Source organism: Diospyros lotus, chromosome 14, assembly GCF_014633365.1.
Source record: "Diospyros lotus cultivar Yz01 chromosome 14, ASM1463336v1, whole genome shotgun sequence".
In the NCBI taxonomy this organism is placed as follows: Eukaryota; Viridiplantae; Streptophyta; class Magnoliopsida; order Ericales; family Ebenaceae; genus Diospyros; species Diospyros lotus.
In genome coordinates this window covers 1794569-1816610 of record NC_068351.1, presented here as the reverse complement: position 1 = coordinate 1816610, position 22042 = coordinate 1794569, and the positions used below count along the sequence as shown (strand labels likewise).

The following is a 22042-nucleotide window of genomic DNA, read 5'->3' as shown; positions in this document are numbered from 1 at the left end:
TATAGGGTATACTATCGCAGTTTTAAGAAATCAAATTGATTGAAGGGAGTACCTCGGACCTTAGATATTAAAGGAAAATAGAATAGTACTAACGAGTGATTCGAGGTATGATTTTAGGTGATAAAAGAAATTGGATCGGGAACAGTTTTCGGTACAACTGTCGACCAGGCTGAGAAAACAGAATCAATGCAGGGAACATCCGGAAAGTCAATGGAATTTTATAAGGACCAATATTTTACATATAAAACAACCCTTGCGCGAATTTTGGTTGAATCGAAGGGAATTAGGATCAAAACGATCAGCAGGGCCTAAGTGTAATTTTTTAAAATTGCCCGAGAGAGGTCAAAAAGATAGTTTTTCAAAAATTTCAATGATGAAATGAAGAGTACAAAACTTGTGGATCTTAGTGGTATAGTTGGATAGTTCAGGGGTGCTTTGGAAAAGGCCAAAATGGCATTGGAAGAAACTAGGGGGCCAAAGTGTAATAAAAGGAAAATCTGGTGTGAACATAGCAAGCAAGAAGTTGGCCACCGCTTTCCACCCTATGTGGCCGCCATTTACTGCGATGGGACGGCCGATGGAGACCTGGGAAGGTTGTATACAGTGTGGGGTTGCTTGGGGGCTAAGTGCTGGTCGGTGATTAGTCGAGAGGTGGCTGGATTTTGGCTATAAAATGGGCTAAGGGTTTCGACATTTTTGGCATCAAATTGATCGCGTTTTGGTGTGAATCGAAAAGAGTAGATAGAGGGCTTTTGATCCTTGCATCAAGAGGAAGAGATCTGGAGCATTTGGTGGAGTTTGAAGTGCGTTTGAAGCTGGTTCGAGCTTGGCCAAAAAATGCGAGGTGGTCCGCCTCCGCAGACCTACAACTCACGATTTGGGGGCATTTCCAGTGTCCTTTCGACCAGAGATTGGTGGTGTTGGGATCGACTGGTTGAGGGCTTCAAAGGGGTACCCTAAGATCGACCATTGGAGCCGTCGCCAGCAACTAGAAATTGGAGAAAAAGGTGGCGCGTGAGCTGCACACGCCACATTTCATGCGTAGACACGTGCTAGGCGTGTGTTGGTGCGTGCGACAAGGGCAAATCTGGTATTTTGCTTCTATATTTTTCTTAAATTATTTTAGAAATTATTATATTGAAACATTTGGGAAAAAGTTTGAGAAGATAATTATTTTTGAATTATCGAGGTGAAAATTGGGAGAAAAATAAAGGAAATTATGGAAAAATTAAAGAAAAATAGATTTTGATACTCTTTAATTAAATATGATGTTTAAGGAGTGTCATTGCTCGAGGTTGAGTACAAGTACTAGCGTTTGTAATTTGACGCGCAAATCGAGGTCGTGCACAAGGATCGAGAGAATCCGAATACTTTCAAGATGAGTGTTTTATCGAAAAATTTGATTTACTAAGGGTGCTTCTACCCAAAAAACTTGGTACCCATTCTATTTAAACGTGTTGTGATTTTATGCAAAATGGTTTTGTTACATGCAAACGATAACCGGTGGAGGTTGATTTTATGAGGGAGGTTCGTCCCTAAATGTTTTATACTTGGACATTGTATTTTATAAAATGTTGTTTATATAATGCATTGAGTCGTGAAATGTGGCATTGTTATGCGTTTTGTGATTGTTCATATGGAATGTCAGCCTAAAATGTTGTCTGGATAGTGCAGCCATAATTCTCCAAGGGTGTGACGGAATAATAGAGATATCTTATGCTGGAGTGCATGCCGAGATAGTCGCCTTTGTTTTTGTGCCGGGCCGTTTGGTCAAGGAAGTTGCACTAGGATGACTAGGTGGTCCATATGAGATTTTGAGTTGGGATTGTGTAGTGGTTCCTAGATGCTTAGAATGGGAACGTAATTCCCAACATAAATGTGGTGAGCCAGGTTTCTGCTTGATGTGACTCTTCTGGGCCAAGAGTTGGTAATGATTGTTCTCGAGATGTTGGGGAGATGTGTTGACCTTGCCCCTCTTAAGTTAGAACCACGTTGTGTCGATGTCGGTATAGTGGGTTGGCTTTTAGAAAGATTGCTCTTTTCCCGTGGTAGGGTTAAGCGTTATGAGATTCTCTTAGGCTAGGGCTTACCGGGTTGTGTTGGTTTATTTCATGTCTTGCATTCATTCATGAAAACGTGATTTTGAACTCTCACTTAGATGATTCATCATCTAATATAGACTTTATTCTTGGAATATTCAAACGTTCCAGATTAAGGTAACAGTGTGAAAGGAAAAAGAATTGCCGAGGAGTGACGACGATTAGTGGATAGTTTATAATATGTTGCTTTTCAATTATGTTGTTTATTTTGAGGACGTCATGTAAGCGTTGGTTTGACTTTATGTTATAAATAAAATGGTTTCGATTATGTTTATTGAGGTTTTGAACTAGCTTCCACATTTGAGGTGATATACTTGTCTTAGTTTATTAATGGTTCATAGTTGATATACTGAGAAGGTGTAACAGGATCTTCGAGGAACGATTTTGTGTTGAGTATTCGATGGAAGGAAATATATATATCCCCGAAATTTTACGTTACCTAACGCCCTTGGGAGAGCGGGGTGTTACAAGTGCAAAATATTTTCTTACCATTGTTGATGATTATTCAAAAGCCACTTGGATCTACATGGCTCAACACAAAAGTCAGAGTCTTTCTCTCCTTCAAGGCTTTCTTCGATTAGTTGAAAACCAATTCCAAACCTCTGTTAAAATAGTTCGGATAGATAATGGCTCTGAATTTGTTAACCAATCTATTTCCACCTTCTTGCAATCTAAAGAAATTTTACAACAAAGAACATGTATGTACACTCCTTAATAAAATGGTGTTGTTGAGCGTAAACATAGACATCTACTTGAAGTGACAAGAGCTTTACAACTGCATTCTCATTTGTCTTAAGAATTTTTTGTCCGAGTGTCTATTGACTGTAGGGTGCAGTCCTTCCGAGCTAGTGTATATTGACTGCAGGGTGCATGCCCCAGGAAGAAAGATCTATCAAGGAAGCCAGCTAGCTAGATAGTGAAGTCCTCCCGAGCTAGTCCATTCCTTTTGGACAGGGTGCTCTTCCCAATATGTTCATTCTTCTTAAGTTGAACTACCATTCTCGGAACAGTTATTTCTTCCTGGGTCAGATCATTCCTCCTGGACAACACGTTCTCCCTTGACAGATCTTTCTTCCTGGGGCGTGACAGGGTGCTCTTTCCAATCTGTTCATTCTTCTCAAGTTGAACCACCATTCCTCTTTCCAATCTGTTAATTCTTCTCAAGTTGAACCACCATTCCCGAAACAGTTATTTCTTCCTGGGTCAGATCATTCCTCCTGGACAACATGTTTGCCCTTGACAGATCTTTCTTCCTGGGGCGTGCTTTCTTCCTGAAGCCAGCTCATTCCTCTTGGAGCCATTTTCCTACTCCTGGAATCAATGTTCCTGGAGCCCATTCATTCCTCTCGGTGTGCGCCATCACACATAATTTCTGCACTATAAATATCAATTGTCGTATTTTGACGACAATACCAAAAATTAATATCATCATCAAACATAAGGTTTGTGGGTAATTAAAAATAATTTATAATTTAAAATTTATTCACTTTAAAAATTTGGCTACTTTGATGACTAACAAATTAATTTTATTATAAATTTCAAATTACAAAAGATTTTTCATAATATTATATATAAATAATATATATTTTATTTTTCATAATTCATTTTTTAAATGAATTCAATTATGGGTTGCAATTTGGGTTGGGTCAGCCCTAACTAGATCCGCAAGGATTTATTCACTAATGGGTTGAGTTGACCAACCCAGATCCTCTCATTAGTCACTCATGGATCAGGTTAACCTAACCTAGATTCGACTTGACCTGACTCATTTAAATGGGTTAAAACCAATTTCATTCATCATTCATCTAAGGATTTTCTATAACCTGCCACCATTAATCGCCTCCCACTTTCTGTGTCTATCATCGCCGATGAACGACACGACAAGGAAAGCCATTACTGGCCAATCATCATGCCTGCATCCCCTCATTGCAATCTTCATACGCAAAAATCTTCATATTTGTAGTTTAAAGTAATTAGTTATGCATGAAATTTGGTTTATTAGTTTAGTTGTTTATCTATAGTTTAGGTTTTAGCTATGTGTGAAATCTAATTATTTCTTTCGGTTTTAATTAAATGTTTAGAAAATTTCATACAATCTATTTGTCCAAATGTCATGTTAAGCAATTATTGAATAATTAGTACAACCAATATACTAACCAACTCAAGCACCTAGTTCCAACATGGGGGAATTGTTGAGGAGGGATAGAAGGATTTTATTGTTGATCAAATACAATAATAAAAAAAATTTGTGCGGCAGAGTGTCTCAATAAATTTGCGAGTGATTAGATAGTGGAGGAATGTCTTAAGTGTAGTATCTAGAACATCTACAGAGAAAAAAACTAGTTAAGGGAACGAGTGAGTGTCCTAAATGAACCATCATATACTTAAGTCAGTCTCGTGCCCGAAGTATAAAAAACAAGTAGAGTTATAGTTTAAATAGAGATGTGAGTGTACCTTTGACAAAGGAGAAGACTAATAGAGGGAAGGAGAGAATTTTTGGAGGGCATTACAGACTCTTTTTTCAAATTTGTAGGCAAGCACATTGAAGGTAAATTTGGCTCAATTTTTCTTAGTCTCTCAGCCATACTAATCCTCAAGTGACCTCACCAACCTATCGGACACACCGATCCCTCATCCAAGTTTTTTGCTTCAGTCTCTGGCAAGCCACTTATTTAGGTCTCTTGGTTACTCGGACTAGTGTCTCTCACTCTTGATCATCAGGTGGCTTCCAACACCTGTAGCTTGTTTGTGTGAATTTCTTCTTTGGAAGGATTTTGGACCTCTTTTTTGGACTTAGTCAATCTTTGAGTCCATTTTCTTGAACACAATATATTTTAAGGAATTATTAGAGAATTTTAAAAATGAAACAAATCTTATTGGACAAAAGCCAAAGATCCTTTGACATTTCAAGAATGGTTTTGAACAATTTGGATTGTTGCCATCCCTGGAGGTTGTTATCTTGGATATAGATGCATTTAAACAATTGGGATTCTAGCTACAAATTTAGTATGAAAAAATAAATTATGATCAAACCATCAAAGACGTGAATGAATATAAAAAATTTATGCAAAAAATCTAAATTGAAAAAATAAAAAACACGAGTAGAAAAAATAAAATATTACTATGATGATATTGTTACAATAATTTCAGTGTATTGAATATTAATTTATAGACTTAACACTCATCTATAAATGTATACAAAAAATATATATTTATATAAATCTATGAATAATGATATTCATCTTTAGTAGAGATGAACAACAATGATATAGCAGCTTATGTGAATGGATGCGTATAGAGTAATGCTATAATCTATAATCTGATCAGAACATGAATCACTAAAAAGATAAATGTTTAATATTCTTGATATTTTAATAATTGGTAATAATCATAAATACATAATATATTATTATAATTAAATTAAAATATCACGTCAACAACATGATAAGGTATTATTATCATTATATTAAATATTTTATATCTATTTATGATGCTACAATTAATATCTAAAATGACGTGGTCTAGTCTTCTTTTTTGCATACAAGATAAAATTATTTTTTATTTTATTAATGACTAAACGTAGACTTACTAGTTTGAAAAGAAAAGCCGAAGTCTTGCAGCTTAAGGCGTGGGCCACTACGGCCCATGCCGTAGGAGTCGAAAAGGGGCCCAAAAAATTGAAATTCTCGTACATGGCTTGGGGCCCGGGATTGTAATTCATGAAATTGTCGACTTGGTTGAGCAACAACAATGTGGGTTCGGCGGCATCTTGGGGCTACCGTCGTCCCAATCCAGGAACAAGCTGTAGAAACTGGTGTAAACCTCCTGGGTGAGAAACGGAAAGGAAGAGACTTCCATCAAAAGGACAACATATTTAATGAGAAAAGCGAGCTTGGAGTTGAAATGTGAACGAAGAAAGTTTGAACATGGGGAAAATAGGGGACGATGTATCCATATATTTGGTGGGGATGACTGTGAACGCGGAGGGGATGAAGATTGGGGGAGATTGAGGGGGGAGGGGTGACTCGGACTTTGAACTTTTTAGGATAATATTGAAACCTGGGTTGGTTGGTTCCTTTCCTTTCCTTCATTCCTCTTGTTTTGTTTCTTGTGGGCACGTTTTTTTGGCCAGTCCGAAAAGTGCCCAGAAACTTCCCCATGTTAGAAGGACGTAAAAAGTGTTTAGTTAATTAAGTAATAATTAGTATTTTCTAATTATTAGTACTGAATGCTATATGAATTGTCAAAAAATCTACTTTCTTAAAATAGATCTCTTGGGTGGGGTGGGTCCGAAGACTTCGATGTAAAAACATCTCTTAAAAGTCTTTCTTACCATGTGAGGTGTTCCTTTTTGTGTTTTGCTTCCACAATAATATGTTGAAAATGTTTGCAGTCTATTATGATACACAAAAATATCTTGGTAGCGTCATTTTGACGTTTTTAAAGTGTTTAGGTATCGAAACATCTTAAAATACTAAAAACATATTTTTGATTCATTTTTATAATTTTAAAAATATTTTAAATTTATTTTTTAATATTAAAAAAATATTATAAACTGTCTTTATGGATTTTGTCCACGAAGAGTTAGAGGTAAAATTTTGATTAGACACAGACTTTTTTTTAAATTTATTATTTATTTTTAATTAATAAATCATGGTTCATGGAGAATAGAACTTTTATTTATATTTGTTTGAATTCATTATGAAATTTATGTTTATTTTTTGATTAAATAATTATTTTTTATATTAAACATTAGATTTATGAAAGGTCCTTTACTTGTTTGTATTTACATATTTTCTCATATTTCTATTTCTTACTTTTTTTTATAATGTTATTTTCTTTTTTTTTGTTTTATATTATATTTATTTCTTATTTTCGTTTTCATACAACTTAAGTAGTCTGGATATAATATTGTATTTATTAATATTAAAAAAAATATTTTTCTCTTTGTAAGAATAAGGGATTTAAGGGATAATTTAGTAATTTTTTATTTTGATTTTTTTTCAAAATTATACATATTACAAAAAATTAGGTATTTTTCATTTTTAAATTGAAAAATGATATTTTATAAGAATAGCTTTAGAATTATTCTAACTTTGTTAAATAATTAAAAAAATATTATTATTGAAGAGTTTCTAAATTTTCTGTAAAAATGATAATTATTGTAAGGATGATATATCTTTAATTGAGAAGAAAAAACATATCATCGTTTATGGTTTCAAACTTATACTTGGTGCCAAGAAGATGGCATAGAAATGGAAAATGATATTTTTTTTAAAATGTCGTTTTTAATATAGAAAATTATTTATTATAATATATAATATAAAAGAAATCCTCTATATTTTTATATTATATAATATAAAATAATTTTTTTTATTTCTAACTTCTCCAATTAAAAATACATTTTTAATATTTTTTAATATTATAAAATAATCTCAAAAGGTTTTTAAAATTACAGAAACGACTGAAAAAAAAATTTAGTATTTTTTTGACGTTTTAATACAAAAAATATTTTAAAAATGTAAAAACAGTATCCCATAAACATTTTCGTGCATCATACGAATAAAGTGGCTGAAGAATTTTGATAAAGAAGAAAAAGATGAAATGAGGAGTTGGGTGTTCTACTCATTTAATATACTCAAAAGACTATTTTTTCAAATAAGACAGCTAAAATAAAAAATATTTTGTTCTATGGATTAATTTTGTATGTATAAAATTGTGAAATAGTATTATCTTTTTTGGTAAATAATAATAATAGTGTCATAGTAAGTTAATTAATGATAATGTACAAATTATATAAATGTTTTTGTAATAAAAATTGTCTATTATTTTAGATTAAGTCGGTCGCTCCAATTGTGCTGCCGGCCTTAGTCTTTGTAGCCATGAAAGGGACAGAATGGACCAAAAAGGGTTCATTTTGCAAAAACTTGCCTGTTAATAAAGGAAGATCATCTTCCTCTTGGAGCCATTGATCTTATAATGGCAGAGGAAAACCCAGAAACCAAGCTTCCTCAACAGAAAAAAAAAAAAAAAAGACTATCAGATTCCTTGATTTAACTCTTTCATCATATTTTGGAGTCAGTAAGTGAGAGCGTTCGTGATGGGACGCTACTCAAAAAAAAAAGAAATCAAAGAATAGGTTGAGTGATCGGATGAGTAATATGTCAGTGTCAATTTAATAGGTTGCAAGTTCGATTCTTATCCTATGTAAAGGTTAAATGATGATTTATCTCTCCTAATGTAATCGAAGGCACGAATACCAAGAGTTGTACAATGACGATAATCCCAAAAAACCAACCTTCCTCAACATCTAAGCAAGACATGCAGTGTTCATTTAACATCACAGCTAGCAAATGAATGAAATATCTAATAATTATTTTCACCTTTTGATCTTCTGGAATGAGATTGGTGACATGGGCGAGGTGAGGATTATTTGTTAATGGAGCCGCGTCCTCGATGGTACATCTTAGCGCAGAAATGGCGGTGACGCATGGCCAAAACTCAAGGAACTTGGAATCTGCAAAATTAAATTGATTTTTAATGGATTCATATACAAGAACCCTCAAATTTGATGATCATATAAACCTAGAAAACTATGAAAAATACACAAGATCAATTAAAGTTGACTGAAATGGGTATATCTACTCTATTAAGTACATCAAGATTGTTGATGTTACCTGGAAATCAATCACACAGCCACAAGATTAAGGCCAAGAGAAGTACAAAGAAATGATTCGAAATCGAAAATTAAAACAAAAATGAAAAATCATAACACAACGCACCCAAAAACAAGACTCACAAGAGATATACGTGTTCGGATCCAAATTGAATCCTATTCATAACAGAGACTTTCAACCCCTAGTCAATCCACTAATATATATAATAGGTTTACAGATATCACAAGCAATCAATAAGAAATAAAGAAACCACTTATAGTATTTACAATCAGTGAAAAACGAGTATAAGAACTTTAAGGAAACAAGTCATTCATAGCACTCACCCTCGCCATTCTCTCTCACTATCACAACACTTTGATTTTAAGATGAAAGAGAAGATACAAAATTATGATTTCTCTCTTGCACGATTGCATTCTCCCTTGCGTTTTGTTTGCTACTTGCACATTAGAATTAAAAAACTGTTCAGCTGCCCATATGAAGGTTATATACACGGGCCAACTCATGATAAATGGTAGACTTGGGCTTGGGCTTAGGCTCGATTCGCTATAAAACACCAACGACCCATGGCCTATTTTATATGCAAAACCCAAATTAGAACATATTAAAGAACATGTAAATGCAACCCGCATACATAATAAAATAAACTCATATGCAAATGTGATGCAACCCAAATGTAAAAAACATCAATTTATTTAACATCAAAATATAACAATATATGCTATATGACAATTACATGAATTGATTTATTAAATATATAACATATCGATATATTTTGAATCACAAATATTAACAAAGATCATATATATATATATATATATACATGAATCAAAAATGAAAAGGATTTGGAAAATGGTTGGCATTTTACTTAATTGATAGATAATATATTCATATTAATTTTACCAGAAAGAGTGAACAGAAGCAACTCAGTGAGTCTGGCTGTTAACTCTTTAAACAGGAAATAACTGAGGGCATCTCTATTCCACATCAACAGTAATTCTACGTAGCCCCAGGGGCATAGTCAAGTGATAAAGGGATAGACTGAAAACTTGTTTGGTGATTTTTAGTATGAGTTCGATTCATGGGGAAAGCAGAATGCTTCCTTCTGGGGAGGACTTTAAGAGTGATATTAGTGGTGTTAAGGTCTATCGCCCTAATCATTTAGGCACATTTCTCGATTTACTTCCTCAGTGTAGCTCTAGAGGCAGGGTGAAAAAAAAACAGTAATTCTACGTAAGAATAAGGTGCTATAGAGCCAAATCGCCACCCTAACGCCTTGAGAAGTGTCAATTCTATCCACTGGATCAAGCTAGACTGAAAGGAATGGTCCAGATCTTCCATCTGCAATCTCACCGTATGCATATACATAATAATAAACTGTAATAGAGCCAGGTTAGACTACAACACACACAAGGATGTAGGTAGCAGATTGGATACAAAGACGCAGATTCGAATCATAGCAGTCGTAATGTGAGAGTTTCACCCTCCTGTAGGAGTGATTCTTTGTGGACACCATGCACTGTGTCTCCTATCTGGTGAGCCACTACGTATCATGATTAATTCCTCCCACGTACGTGGGACAGTGTGTGGGAGCCTTTAAGGTGAGAGATTTCACGTTATGCACCCAAGACTACAACACACACAAACGCACAAAATATAGAAAAAGGTCCTTAATTATGGTTACAATTAGCTGAATTTCATGCAAAGAAGGATGGGTTGTCTCACCAAACTTGGAGGCTACAGATAAGCATGCAACAGCCACTAACTCAACCATCCAATTTTTCCATCTCTGCGTGTTTATTTAAGACAGAAAATATGTCTAACATGAGAATACTACTACAATTACTGAATATGATTAATCCATGAAGAGAGAGAGAGAGAGAGAGAGAAGATTCATACAAGAAAAAGCTAGTACTTACTCTGCAATGATCGACAGAGAGGAAGCGAACAAAGTAATTTGCAACATTGAAAACAGTTTCGCATGAAAGATTCAGCCGGCTTTTACTCTACCACAGAGAGAGAGAGAGAGAGAGAGAGAGAGAGAGAAGGAAAGGTTAATTTGTTTGTTGATTCGTGCATGAAATTATTTGCTTTGATTCTTATATATATATATATGTGTGTGTGTGTGTGTAGATTTATGCAGAGGAAGAAGAGTATGTTGTACATACATATAAGGTACCTTTGCAATTGATGCTATTTTTCAGAACATTTCTTGTATTTTAAAATTAACTTTTAAAGTCTATTTTTTTAGCGCACACCCCTTTTTTCAAATTTTAAATGTTAATATTGTCTAGTATAAGTTAAAATGATGTAATTTGATTAGGGATACTCTTTATAAAATTAAAATAATCTATAGTTAATTTACATTTAATTAAATTTATAAAACCAAAAAAAACAAAAAACAAAACATGTGATCGGCGAAATGAATTGCTACTGATTGGTGGACCCATAAGCCGACGATGGCTTGTGGTGGATCTAGAGAGAAGAAGACTATTCTTTACCCATAATAATCGCATCAAACCACACACACAGACTACATGTATGAAATTTACCATGTAGTACATAATCATCGATATTCTAACATGTGATCGACGATGGTTGGTGGACCCATAATCATCGCATCAAACCACCAGGTAGTACATGTATGAAATTTACCCACACGCACACACACATATACTGCAGTAACAATGGATGAAGACTAGTCTCCATAAGCGAGCTTTATAAGCCAGCTACAATCAGAAAAGTTCACAACCTACAGACGGCAAATACCACAACAACATAAGCAGACGGGTAATCATCAGCACTTGATGAGTGTTTTCACAGTCTACTTGGCGCAAATGCACCCCAGGAAGAAAAGCTGAACCCTGATCTTCCTTCATTCGTCGTTTTCAGCTCAAGTTTCTGAAATGGGCTGCAGAGAGGGTTGGGTAGTCTTCATCAATTGTTAGAAGAGGAAAACATAAAAATGTAATGCATAGAGTTTAGGATTTAAGGTATAAGATTTAGAGAGCGAGGAATGTGAAAACTGCGAGCAAACATGCAATTCAGTACAGGGCAGAAACAAGAAGCTACCACAGCAACAATTTTGTGTTTTCAACAATGAGACTGGTTGACTAATCATTGGGTCAGGAGGCTGACCTGCTATTAGGATCACAGTAGAAGCCATTGATGGAGCCATCGCTACAGGAGAAGCAAACATGGTAGAAACCAGCAATAGTCAACCCACAGTCGGTTCTAACATTCACAAAGAGAAAATGCTATTGGTATACCTTTGTGTACTCTTTGAGCTACATAAAGGTGTACCAATGACAAAAAAACCCATCATGAGGCGCATAAAGACGCGTGAGACGCATGTGAGGCGCAGGGTATTTTCGTCATAATACCCTCTAACATGATTCTTCACAAAGTACTGCTCTTTCCATCTCTGCACGGTCAAAGACAAGACAAACGTAATTCCAGGCAATTAGTTAACCAAGCAAAGCTTCTTTACCAGCCAGTGGAAATTCGAACCAGGTTACCATGAATATGTATGGATAGTTACTTAGCTCGAGAGATCTGCCCCCATCAACTTCTACTTGGCTCTGGAAAGAGCAGAGTTGGTCAGGGAAGCGCAAAATCTGCATGTGAAGAACTATTGACTACTTACCAGGAGGGGAGAGAAAGATGGAAACTTGGTCCAGTGCCTTACGTCACCTTCTGACCTGAAAACAATTCGGAGATGAGGGAAAAGGCTTTCCCACTATATAGCTGGAGTTCAACTTCATCAATAATCGACTCTGGTTTATCATCTTAGTTTGAAAATAAATGATTTCCAGGCCAACGAAAAGAAAAAGAACATATGTTGCCTCCCATTTCCCAGTGAAGAATGTATAATTCTTGGTGTCGACAATTTCCCCCTCCCAGAAGGTCACAACCTGAAAATCACACAACCAACAGAGGCAATGAGTGCTCAATGAAGTTCGCAAAGTAACAGTGAAACTTTGCTTGGATGGTTAAATTACTGGGCATTTCGAAAAAAGAAGCTGCAACTAAGCAAACAAGCAGTTGAATGCATCCGAAGTACACTATTTCCATATTGGAAATTTATAGAATTCTCTCCTACCTGAAAAACTAGGTGCAGGCAAGTCAAAATAAGTGATGATGTATCACTCATGATGATATCACTTGAGCAAATTGAAATGGCAAGCAAGGTCCTCCAGTAACACGAAAATGAGGGGGAAAGGCACATGACACACATGGATGCATAAAGCATGGCTCTTTATTACATGGCATTGCTAAATTATAAACCGTAAAGACTCTGCTGCTCTATGGCATGGTTCTTTTATAAACCCCAGAGAAATCTTTTTTTGTCACAGGCAAAAAATATATTCGGGGAGGTTGATCTATCTCGACCTCGACGAGTACAGCTTCAATGAAGAAACACTTCCAACTAAAAACCAAGAACCAAAACCCTCATAGGTATCCTTAAAAACACAGTGACTGTCAAGCACTTATACTTATCGGATGGAGGGCACGCATGTTGGGTTGAAACAAAACAAAACCCCCACTACTTAGCACCAAAAAAGAGAAATGAAAACAAAAAATAAATAAATAAAATAAAACCCCACTGCTCTAGAATTTTATTGCTAATTGCAGTTTGCAATAGTATTGACAGCCTTATAGATCTAATGGCATTCCAGAAGTTTGCTCCCAGTTGCTGTACTATATACCAAAGTTTACGTACCATAAAATAAATGGGTGTAATCCACAGCAAAAACAAATAAATGGATGTAATGGTCATCCATTATCCTAACAGAAACAAAAGTGGCTTACTGGTGTGTCTTCCATAGGAACATTAAGAACTTCCATGGTGCCACAAAGATAACCATGATCAAGGTCACGGCCCTGGATTGGTACATTAACTCTCCATGCTTCATCCTTTTGTAGACTAGAAACATTCTGTGTTCCAGAGAATGCCTGTAACATAGTAAATAATTTTAGTGTAAGTTCTTTTCAACTGAAGCGGTGAAACACTCCAGAGAATTGTACATATAGAGGTAGATGCAGAAACTTGTACTAGTGACAAAAACACATTTGGAAACTGTAGATTTACCAAGAAAAAATGTGTTAAGTTAGCTGCATGTTAAGTCCTATGTAATAGGCTGTCAGCCTTGATTAAATAAAGCATATACGTATAGGCATAGCTGGTGGAATGTTCTAGCATGTCACATGGCAAGTTGTAAGGCAAGTGGGGTGGGATAACTCTTTTTGGCGCCCATTTAGGCCATAGATCAGTATAAATACAACTGATCCACACCTACCCCCATATGTTGAGTGAAATTTGGAAATCAATTTCCCTCTCAAATTCTCTTTCCCTCTCAATTCTCCTTCTCTCTCTTTCTATACTTCTCAATTCTCTCCACCCACCCCCCCCCCCCCCCCCAAAAAAAAAAAAAACTTCCCAATTCTCCCACATTAGCCATTCTCAAGCAATTGAGAACTCTCTAGTCATATCGGGAATCTAACAAATTGGTATTAGAGAGCTTTCCTGGCCGAGGCTTCTCAAAGACTTAGTTACAATGGCCAATGGTATCCGCATGAAGTAGATGGAAATGCAGCTGCAACAGGTGACTGCTACGGTGATGGAGGTGCAGCAACGGGTAGAAGCCATGTAGGATATGATTGGAATTATGGTGGATAAGAAGTTGGAGGCCGTGGCGGATCGGTTACAAGGAGATATGCGCAACCAGATTCACGAGGAGATGCGGGAACACAGTAACATGGTTTCAGAACATCAGCATGAATTGCTGCATTTGATCTCGAACCAGGTGTAGGTAAGGATATCCCCTAACTTTCCCCCTCGTGAACATTCAGATCCAATACTTCCAAGTATTGGCACAAGTCAAAGAGTGGTCGGATCTTCTAAATTGGGGGGTGATCCAATGTGAATGGGGGAAGACGTAGTGAAGAGGAGGCCAGGAGTTCTAGTGAATTCTGGCCACTCTAATTTCCCAGTGCATAAATTAGAGTTGCCCATTTTTTATGAGATGAAACCAAGGCGGTGGATCAGGAGGTGCGAGAAGTTGTTCAACATCCACTAGGTGGCTGATGACCAAAAGGTTAATCTGGCCGCAACATACTTGAACGATGTAGGAGATATCTGGTTTCAAGGCTGGTTAGGGGTGAGAGAAGGTTACAGTTGGGATGACTTCGCTAGAGGTCTGTGTGAAAGATTTGGTGAACGGAGGACTGTGGACATTGTGAAGGAGTTTAACAAATTGAAGCAAGGGGGAACGGTACACGAGTTTCAGCTCAAATTTGAAGAGTTGAAGTCACTCATGCTGAGTTACTGAAGAAAGTTTTAAATGGAACCCTAAGGCTGAGGAGGCTTTTGAGAAGTTGAAGAAAGCACTGAGTGAAGTACTAGTGCTTGGAGTACCTGATTTTAGCAGGCCATTTATGCTAGAGATTGATGATATAAACGCATAACAATGGCACCAAAACCTAAGAGGGGGTGAATTGGGTTATTTTAAAAATTTAACTTAAGTTTGAAAAATTCTGGATTTGCAACGATGATTGATAACTTGAAAATGAATATCAATATGTAATACTAAACGAAGTGAAAATTAAAAGCTATAACAGGAGACAATGAATTATAGTGGTTCGGCTTTTCAAGCCTAGTCTACTATCTTAGTTCCTCACTAAAGATTTTGAAAATAATTCTATTAAATCCCCCTATTTAACCAAGTAGGTCATCTAGTCCAAGACTAAGAAGAATTACAAACCTCCTACACACGTTGGCCCTCTAGCTCATGCTAGGTAAAGTACAATACAAAGAGATAAGAGAGTTTAAGAGTGAAAACTCTTAGTTACAAGTTCTCACCTATAGAAAATAAGAGGCTTGAAATGAATAACAACATTTAAGTATAAAGCCTCAATATGAAAGTAAAAGAGAGAATAAAACTTTCAAGCGCGAGGACGATTTGAATGCTTGGTAGTTGGGCAATGAATGATCTAAAAGCTATTTAATGTTTCTTCAACCACCTATTTATAGTTGATGGTGGAAAATTCCAAAAATCTGACCGTTGGGGTGGCTGGCCAAGATTTAATGTGCCAAAAACTAGCCGTTATGGTTTTCTGTGAAGAGAGTTAGTCGATAGAATAAAATTGTTAGTTGACAGATTCATATAACAATTTAAGACTTAGTCGACAGACTTGAAAGATTAGTCGACAAAACTTGAAATACATAATCTGTTAGTCAACAAAGCCAAACCTTCTACTGACAAAGTTAAGCAATAAAACAATACTTAATCAACAGAAACAATTTATATATTCTATTAGTCAACAGATGGCTATACTTAGTCGACAAATGGAAACTAAAATTTGAATACTTTATCAACCGACTATAACAAACGCTTGATTTTAGATTTGAAACACTTTTTAATCAATTAAAAAACATAATATTTCAAATGCCATTAAAAAAATTATCACAAGATATTTTGGCATTGGATTTAATTTTCATTCAATAAATTTGATCAAATAGAAACATAACATTTCAAATGTCATCAAGAAAATTATAACAATATTTTTGACATTTAATTGTATGATGAAATTAATTTTGGTGCTTAATAGATCATATAAAAGTAATTTGGAGCACCAAGATAATAACCATTGATAAAATAATTTCATTGATTTTTATCATCAAAGATATATCAAAGACAAAATATCAATCTATCAAGAACACAAAGATGTTCCTTTTGCCTTCAAAAAAATATTGCTTTATTTTGACCAACGGTTCAAAACTAATATTTGAAAAATCATTTAGGAGATTCTTTTAAATCTTTATACTTGTTCATGCAAATCTCCATCTATAGAAAATTATAGATCATTTGCTTTTCATTTTCACAAAGGTACTTGAAATTGATTTTTGTTTGAAAACTTAAAAACCATATATTTAACTTAAGATATAAATCATTTGCTTTCCATCATCAAAACCAACACAAGAGTAAAATATCAATTGATGCTATTTGAAAAGGGGAAGGTTCGTTATCAAAATGGATCATGAGAGCCTAAAATTCTTGTTGCAACAGAGGCTACATACTTAATTACAGAAGAAGGGCATGACCAACCTCATGGGATTGGATTATATAATCCAATTTAGGAAAGGAAAGGAAAATGTAGCAGCAAATGCCTTGTCTCACTACCACGAAGAAGGAGTAAGTGTATCTATATCTACAAAAGGTTACAAACAACTATCAACAGGGAGAATGGACCAAAGGGTTATTGGAACAGCCTGAATGCCAGTAGTAAGCCAAATTACTCATTTACTAATGGAGTAATAAGGTATAAAAAACAGTTGGTAATTGAAGATACTGAGGAATTGAAGGGAAGGATCCTACACGCATTACATGAGTCACCAATTGAAGGTCATTCAAGCATTCAGAATACTTACAGTAAGGTACAACAGGTATTCTTTTGGCCTTAGTTAAGGAGATGTATATGGGATGATGTGATGTATGCAGAAGATGTAAACATGAGACCGTGGCCCATCTTGGCTTCTTGCAACCCCTGGCACTACCAGACCAATGGTGGACTAATATAACTATGGATTTTATAGAAGGGCTTCCAAGATCAAAAGAGAAGGACTACATTATGGTGGTGGTTGATAGATTCTCTAAGTTCAGCCACTTCATCGACCTATCTCACTTGTTCATAGCACAAGAGGTGGCAAGAACATTCATGGATAGTGTGGTGAAGCTACATGAAATCCCACAGTCCATAATATCGAACAGGGATAAGATATTTACCAACCTATTTTGGAGGAAGTTGATTGAGACTACTAGGCACTAAGCTGTTGATATTTACTGCTTATCACCCTGAAATTGATGGCCAATTAGAATGGGTGAATCAATGCCTAGAGTGGTACTTAAGATGTTTCAGCTTTCTATAGCCAAGGGGATGGCACAAATGGCTGACAGTAGCCCAATGGTGGTACAATTCAAGCTTCCACAGCTCAATCAAGATGATCCCATTCGAGGCCCCCGATGGCTATAAGCCAAGGCTTCTACCAACTCTTGGAGGGCAATCTACAGTAGCTGCAGTGGGGACTTATTTGTAGCAGAGATAGGAGGCTATGAGATTGGTGAAATCGGAGTTGGCCAGGGCACAAAATAGAATGAAGTAGTTGGCCAACAAAAAAATGAGTGAGAGAGAATTTTCAATCAGGGAAGAGGTTTATTTGAAACTTAACCAACATCATCTCAAGGCATTGACCCATCAACCCATCTCCAAACTAAGCCCCATAGTGGAGAAGATAGGGATAGTAGCCTATAGGCTGCAACTACTAAAGGAGACCCAGATGCACCCGGTATTCCACATCTCCCTCCTCAAGAAAGCTATAGGAGCACAGAGATCCAGCGCCTCACCTCCCTCTTATAGCAAAATAAGATAGAGATAAAGTAATACCCACTACCATCCTAGACAGAAGAGTGATTCGCAGAAATGGAGCTCTTCTCACCCAGGTCCTAGTCAAATGGCCATCCCTCCATAAGGACAACAATACATGGGAGTATTTGACAAACCTTCTCCAACAATTTTCCAACTCTGCCAGCTTGTTACACATTTCTTGTTCTTGAGGACAAGAAATTCCCTAAAGGGAGGGGATTGTTACGTTAGTTGCATGTTAAGCCCTATGTAATAGGGTGCAGGCCTTGATTAAATAAAACATATATGTATAGGCATAGCTGGTGGAATGTTTGTAATACTCGAAAATCTTTGTGGGCTCAAGTATTATTATTATTGGGGCAAAAACGTAATTTTTCAATGTTATGAAGCTAAAGTATAATTTTTGAAACCTAAGAACTTGAGAGCAAGGGGCCAAAGTGAAAGGGGGCAAGAGTTGAGGGGTTAAAATGCAAATAGCAGTGTGAACACTGCAAAATAGCCGACAGTCACACTGTGGCCGCCGACAACAGACGTCAAATTGATGTTCAAGGAGGAGGCTAGGCCATCAAGCCCTAGGGGAAGATGACCGACGCAAAGAAACGACCGGTTTGGCTAGAAAATCGGCCGAAAACGACTATAAATAGGTGGGTTATGGCCGAGAGTTTTCACCAAACTTCAACCAAGAAATTCGAGCATTCAAGGAAAAATTGAGGGAAAGTGATAGAGGGCTTTTGTTCTCTAAGTGAGGGAGAGAATTTCTGGAGAGTTTGAGGGATTTTGGTGTTGGGTTGAAGAGGTTTCGAAGCTTCGTCGGAAAATTGGAAGACCCGTCGGAGACGCACTGAAATTAGCGGATTTGAGGGTGTTTTAGCTGGATTTTCGAATCACCAGTAAGACCATCATGTTCGGAAGGAAGAATAGAGCAAGAAAGAGGAAGAAAACAAGGGATTCCAGGCAAACCAATGGTTGGCCGATGAAGGGGAAATCGGAGAAGACGATCGGCTTCGGGTGCGTGAGGTAAGGAAAAATAGAAAAAAAAAAGGGGGGGAGGGGGAGGGAAATAGAGAAAAAAAATGGGAAAAATTTAATTTTCCTTGAAATTTTGATCAAGAAAAATATCAGGGCACGAGTATCTAGGTAAAGCACGAATTTCAAGAAAGCTTAAACAACTGGATCAAGGTGAGTGGTTATCCCAAAAAAAAAAAAATATGTAAGATGACTTGCCTAAATTGAGCATGATTTTCGTGAGGGATTTGCCAAAATCTTCCTTTTGCTAGGGCTTTCTCCCTCTTATCGTTTGATAAAAATCTCTCCACGTTATCTAATCCTTCAGTCCATGCATTAGATGCCAAGTGTAACAACTTGGCCTTGGTTTTATTGGTCACTTGATTAAATACTTCCCAGCTTTCCTCATAAGGAACTTCATTTCCAAAGGAACTAGTGTGTTCTTTTAATTCTCCTTTTGCATCTGCTGTCTCACCCATCTGATTGTTACCAATTCTCTTTAGATAATGCCAGTCATCCTTCTTGTCATTGTTGCCTCCATCGAAATGCTTCTTTTTCTGCCCAAAGTTTAGAGTAGGCAATAAATCGGTTGTTTGTAATCTTGTCTCCTCCTTTGGCTTCTCCATTTTAAAAAACTCCTCTTTGTTGAAACTTCCATGATAGTCATCAAAGTATTCGGCGGGAAAACTGTAATGATACTCCTTAGATAGTATCATTGCAAACTCTTGCAACTTCTCGCGAAACATTCGACCAAATTTCTTGCACTCTTCATGAATCCCATTGTTTGTTCTTTTGTCCTTGTTGTTGCCCACTAAAAATGCAGCCTTCTTTGGCTGCCATTGAAGCTCCATTCCAGCTGAAAATGAAGCATTCATCTGCTGCAATTGAGGCTCCAATGGTCTCCTATGTGCACTGCTTCCCAAGGCTTCACGAGCGAGACATTCCATTGAAAATGCAGCATCCTTCGGCTGCAATTGAGACCCCATGGCCGACATCTCACGAACAGGACACTTGGAAGACCAAGGGATAGGGGTTCTATACATACCGCTCTTTTTCAAACAAGCTAACCAAAATTCAAAGCCGAAATTAACCCTTGTTTCCCTTTGCTCAATGCCTTAAGCACCAACAATCATGAGCTAGATGAGCTGGAAGAATCCACTTCTCACATGGAATCCGCCGAATCTACTGCGCCCTCTAATCTGCCACTGAATTGCCAATTAGAGTTTACTAACGCAATGAATAAACAGCCTCCGAACTTGCTCGCGAATGCTAAAGATTCAGGATTGTTCGGACCTACGTCCACATCACTGCTCGACGAAATTGAACTGGTTCAACGATCTTCCCAGCCACAGTTCTTCTTTCGGCCTCAGCTATCCGTCATCCTCTTCAAGACTCGGACCTTTAATTACAAAAATTGATTTCTCTGCCTTCCACTCAAATCAACACCGCAGCCAAGAGCTGCTATTACCCAATCACCGTCCAACACCTACTTCACACTTTAGTGGCCCCGAGAATCTGTTGCGGCTTCCGACGAGTTCTTTGAATTCTCAGAAATCTCCTTGAATCTCTGTTTCATCAATCCCACAGAGAGTCATCGGAATCGATTCCGAGATTCAACCAAAAATCTCCTCAAAGCAGTTGGCAACCTATAATCTGCTTCTGTGGCTTACGGCTAATGAAAGCCACCTCACCCACTGCTTCAAGAAGTTGCCCAGACTTAATTCGCCTCAAATGGAATCCATAGAGATTTGGGTTGGCTTCGCCTTCAAGTCTGGAGCGTCACAACAGCACTCCTTGCTGAAGTAGCTCTAGTACATGGCCAGATGAATAAATTGTCGGGAGCTCATTTGAGAGTTGGTTCGGCTGCTTTGCTCTCGTTTCGGTAATGGGGGAAGAAGGGTGAAGCAACTGAAGAAGAAAGGTGAAGCAACCGAAGAAGGCCACTCGATTAACTCAAGTAGAAGGAGTCGACGGCCAAGGAACTGCTCTCACCTGGTATTTCCGAAATCTGGTAGCAACTACAATGGGTTCAAGAAGTCACCCAGATCCACTTCTTATCGTCTAGGTCGAAATCACTGACCAATCAAAGTGGCAGTACTCCACAGAACTTCGGTTGGAATTCTCGATCAAAATCGCAACACCCAACTATGCCTACAGAAAGATTATCGGTCTGGTCGGACTGGACTTCCAATTTGGTCGCAACTCTCTGGGTCGTCCGCTTCACCTGTGACGGACTCCACTCGCCTTGGACAGTCGCAACCCTCTGGCTATCCACGTCAACACCTTCAACGGACTCCTTACTCACTGCAATCCTAACGACTGGCTGAGGATCACCGGTAGGCTGTAGCTCCTTGAATTGTCCTAGGTCGTCGACTGTGCTGGTTGAATAGTTAATAGGATTTGACGGAATTCCAGTGCTTTGCCTGGATCGTTTCAGAAAGATGGCTTGTTCAAGTGTTAGAACTCCGATTCCGTTGAATTCACCGGGCCACTAGAATCGTCTGGGCTGAGTTGCCTTTTATGCAACGACTTGGATCCAGCCTCTAAGGAACAACCACCCAATTCGCCCTGATCTGCTATGTGACTCTGTCTAGTTGGAATCAATAGAATCACCTCAAGCCTCCTCAATCTGGCCTCAATCATTGGAAGTAATTTTACCGATCTTCAACACGAATCACAACCGCAGCCAAGGATGGACTGCTCTTATACCAATTTGTCATGACCCTAGGGTTTAGCTAGGGTCTTAGAAGTAATTGGAAGGAATTTGGGGAAGAAATGAAGGGGGAGATTGAATAGAATTAGGAAGAGAAAGAATAGAACAGTGCTGAATGAGAGAGGGAG

At 37.2% G+C, this 22042-nt stretch overlaps 1 protein-coding gene and 1 long non-coding RNA gene across 2 annotated transcripts; both read right to left on the bottom strand.

Annotated features, from left to right (window-relative positions):
* Positions 1-10025: 10025 nt before the first annotated feature.
* LOC127789660 (uncharacterized) lies at positions 10026-10837 on the bottom strand. Its single transcript, XR_008020628.1, has 3 exons — positions 10693-10837; positions 10499-10562; positions 10026-10114 (listed from the first exon to the last, which is right to left on the bottom strand). It is a non-coding gene; the product is annotated as an uncharacterized LOC127789660 (long non-coding RNA).
* Positions 10838-11356: 519 nt separating this feature from the next.
* LOC127789656 (uncharacterized) lies at positions 11357-12435 on the bottom strand. Its single transcript, XM_052318600.1, has 4 exons — positions 12292-12435; positions 12043-12197; positions 11912-11953; positions 11357-11684 (listed from the first exon to the last, which is right to left on the bottom strand). Exons 1-4 carry the CDS (start codon positions 12394-12396, stop codon positions 11591-11593), a joined length of 396 nt encoding a protein of 131 aa, XP_052174560.1. The 5' UTR covers positions 12397-12435; the 3' UTR covers positions 11357-11590.
* Positions 12436-22042: the final 9607 nt, after the last annotated feature.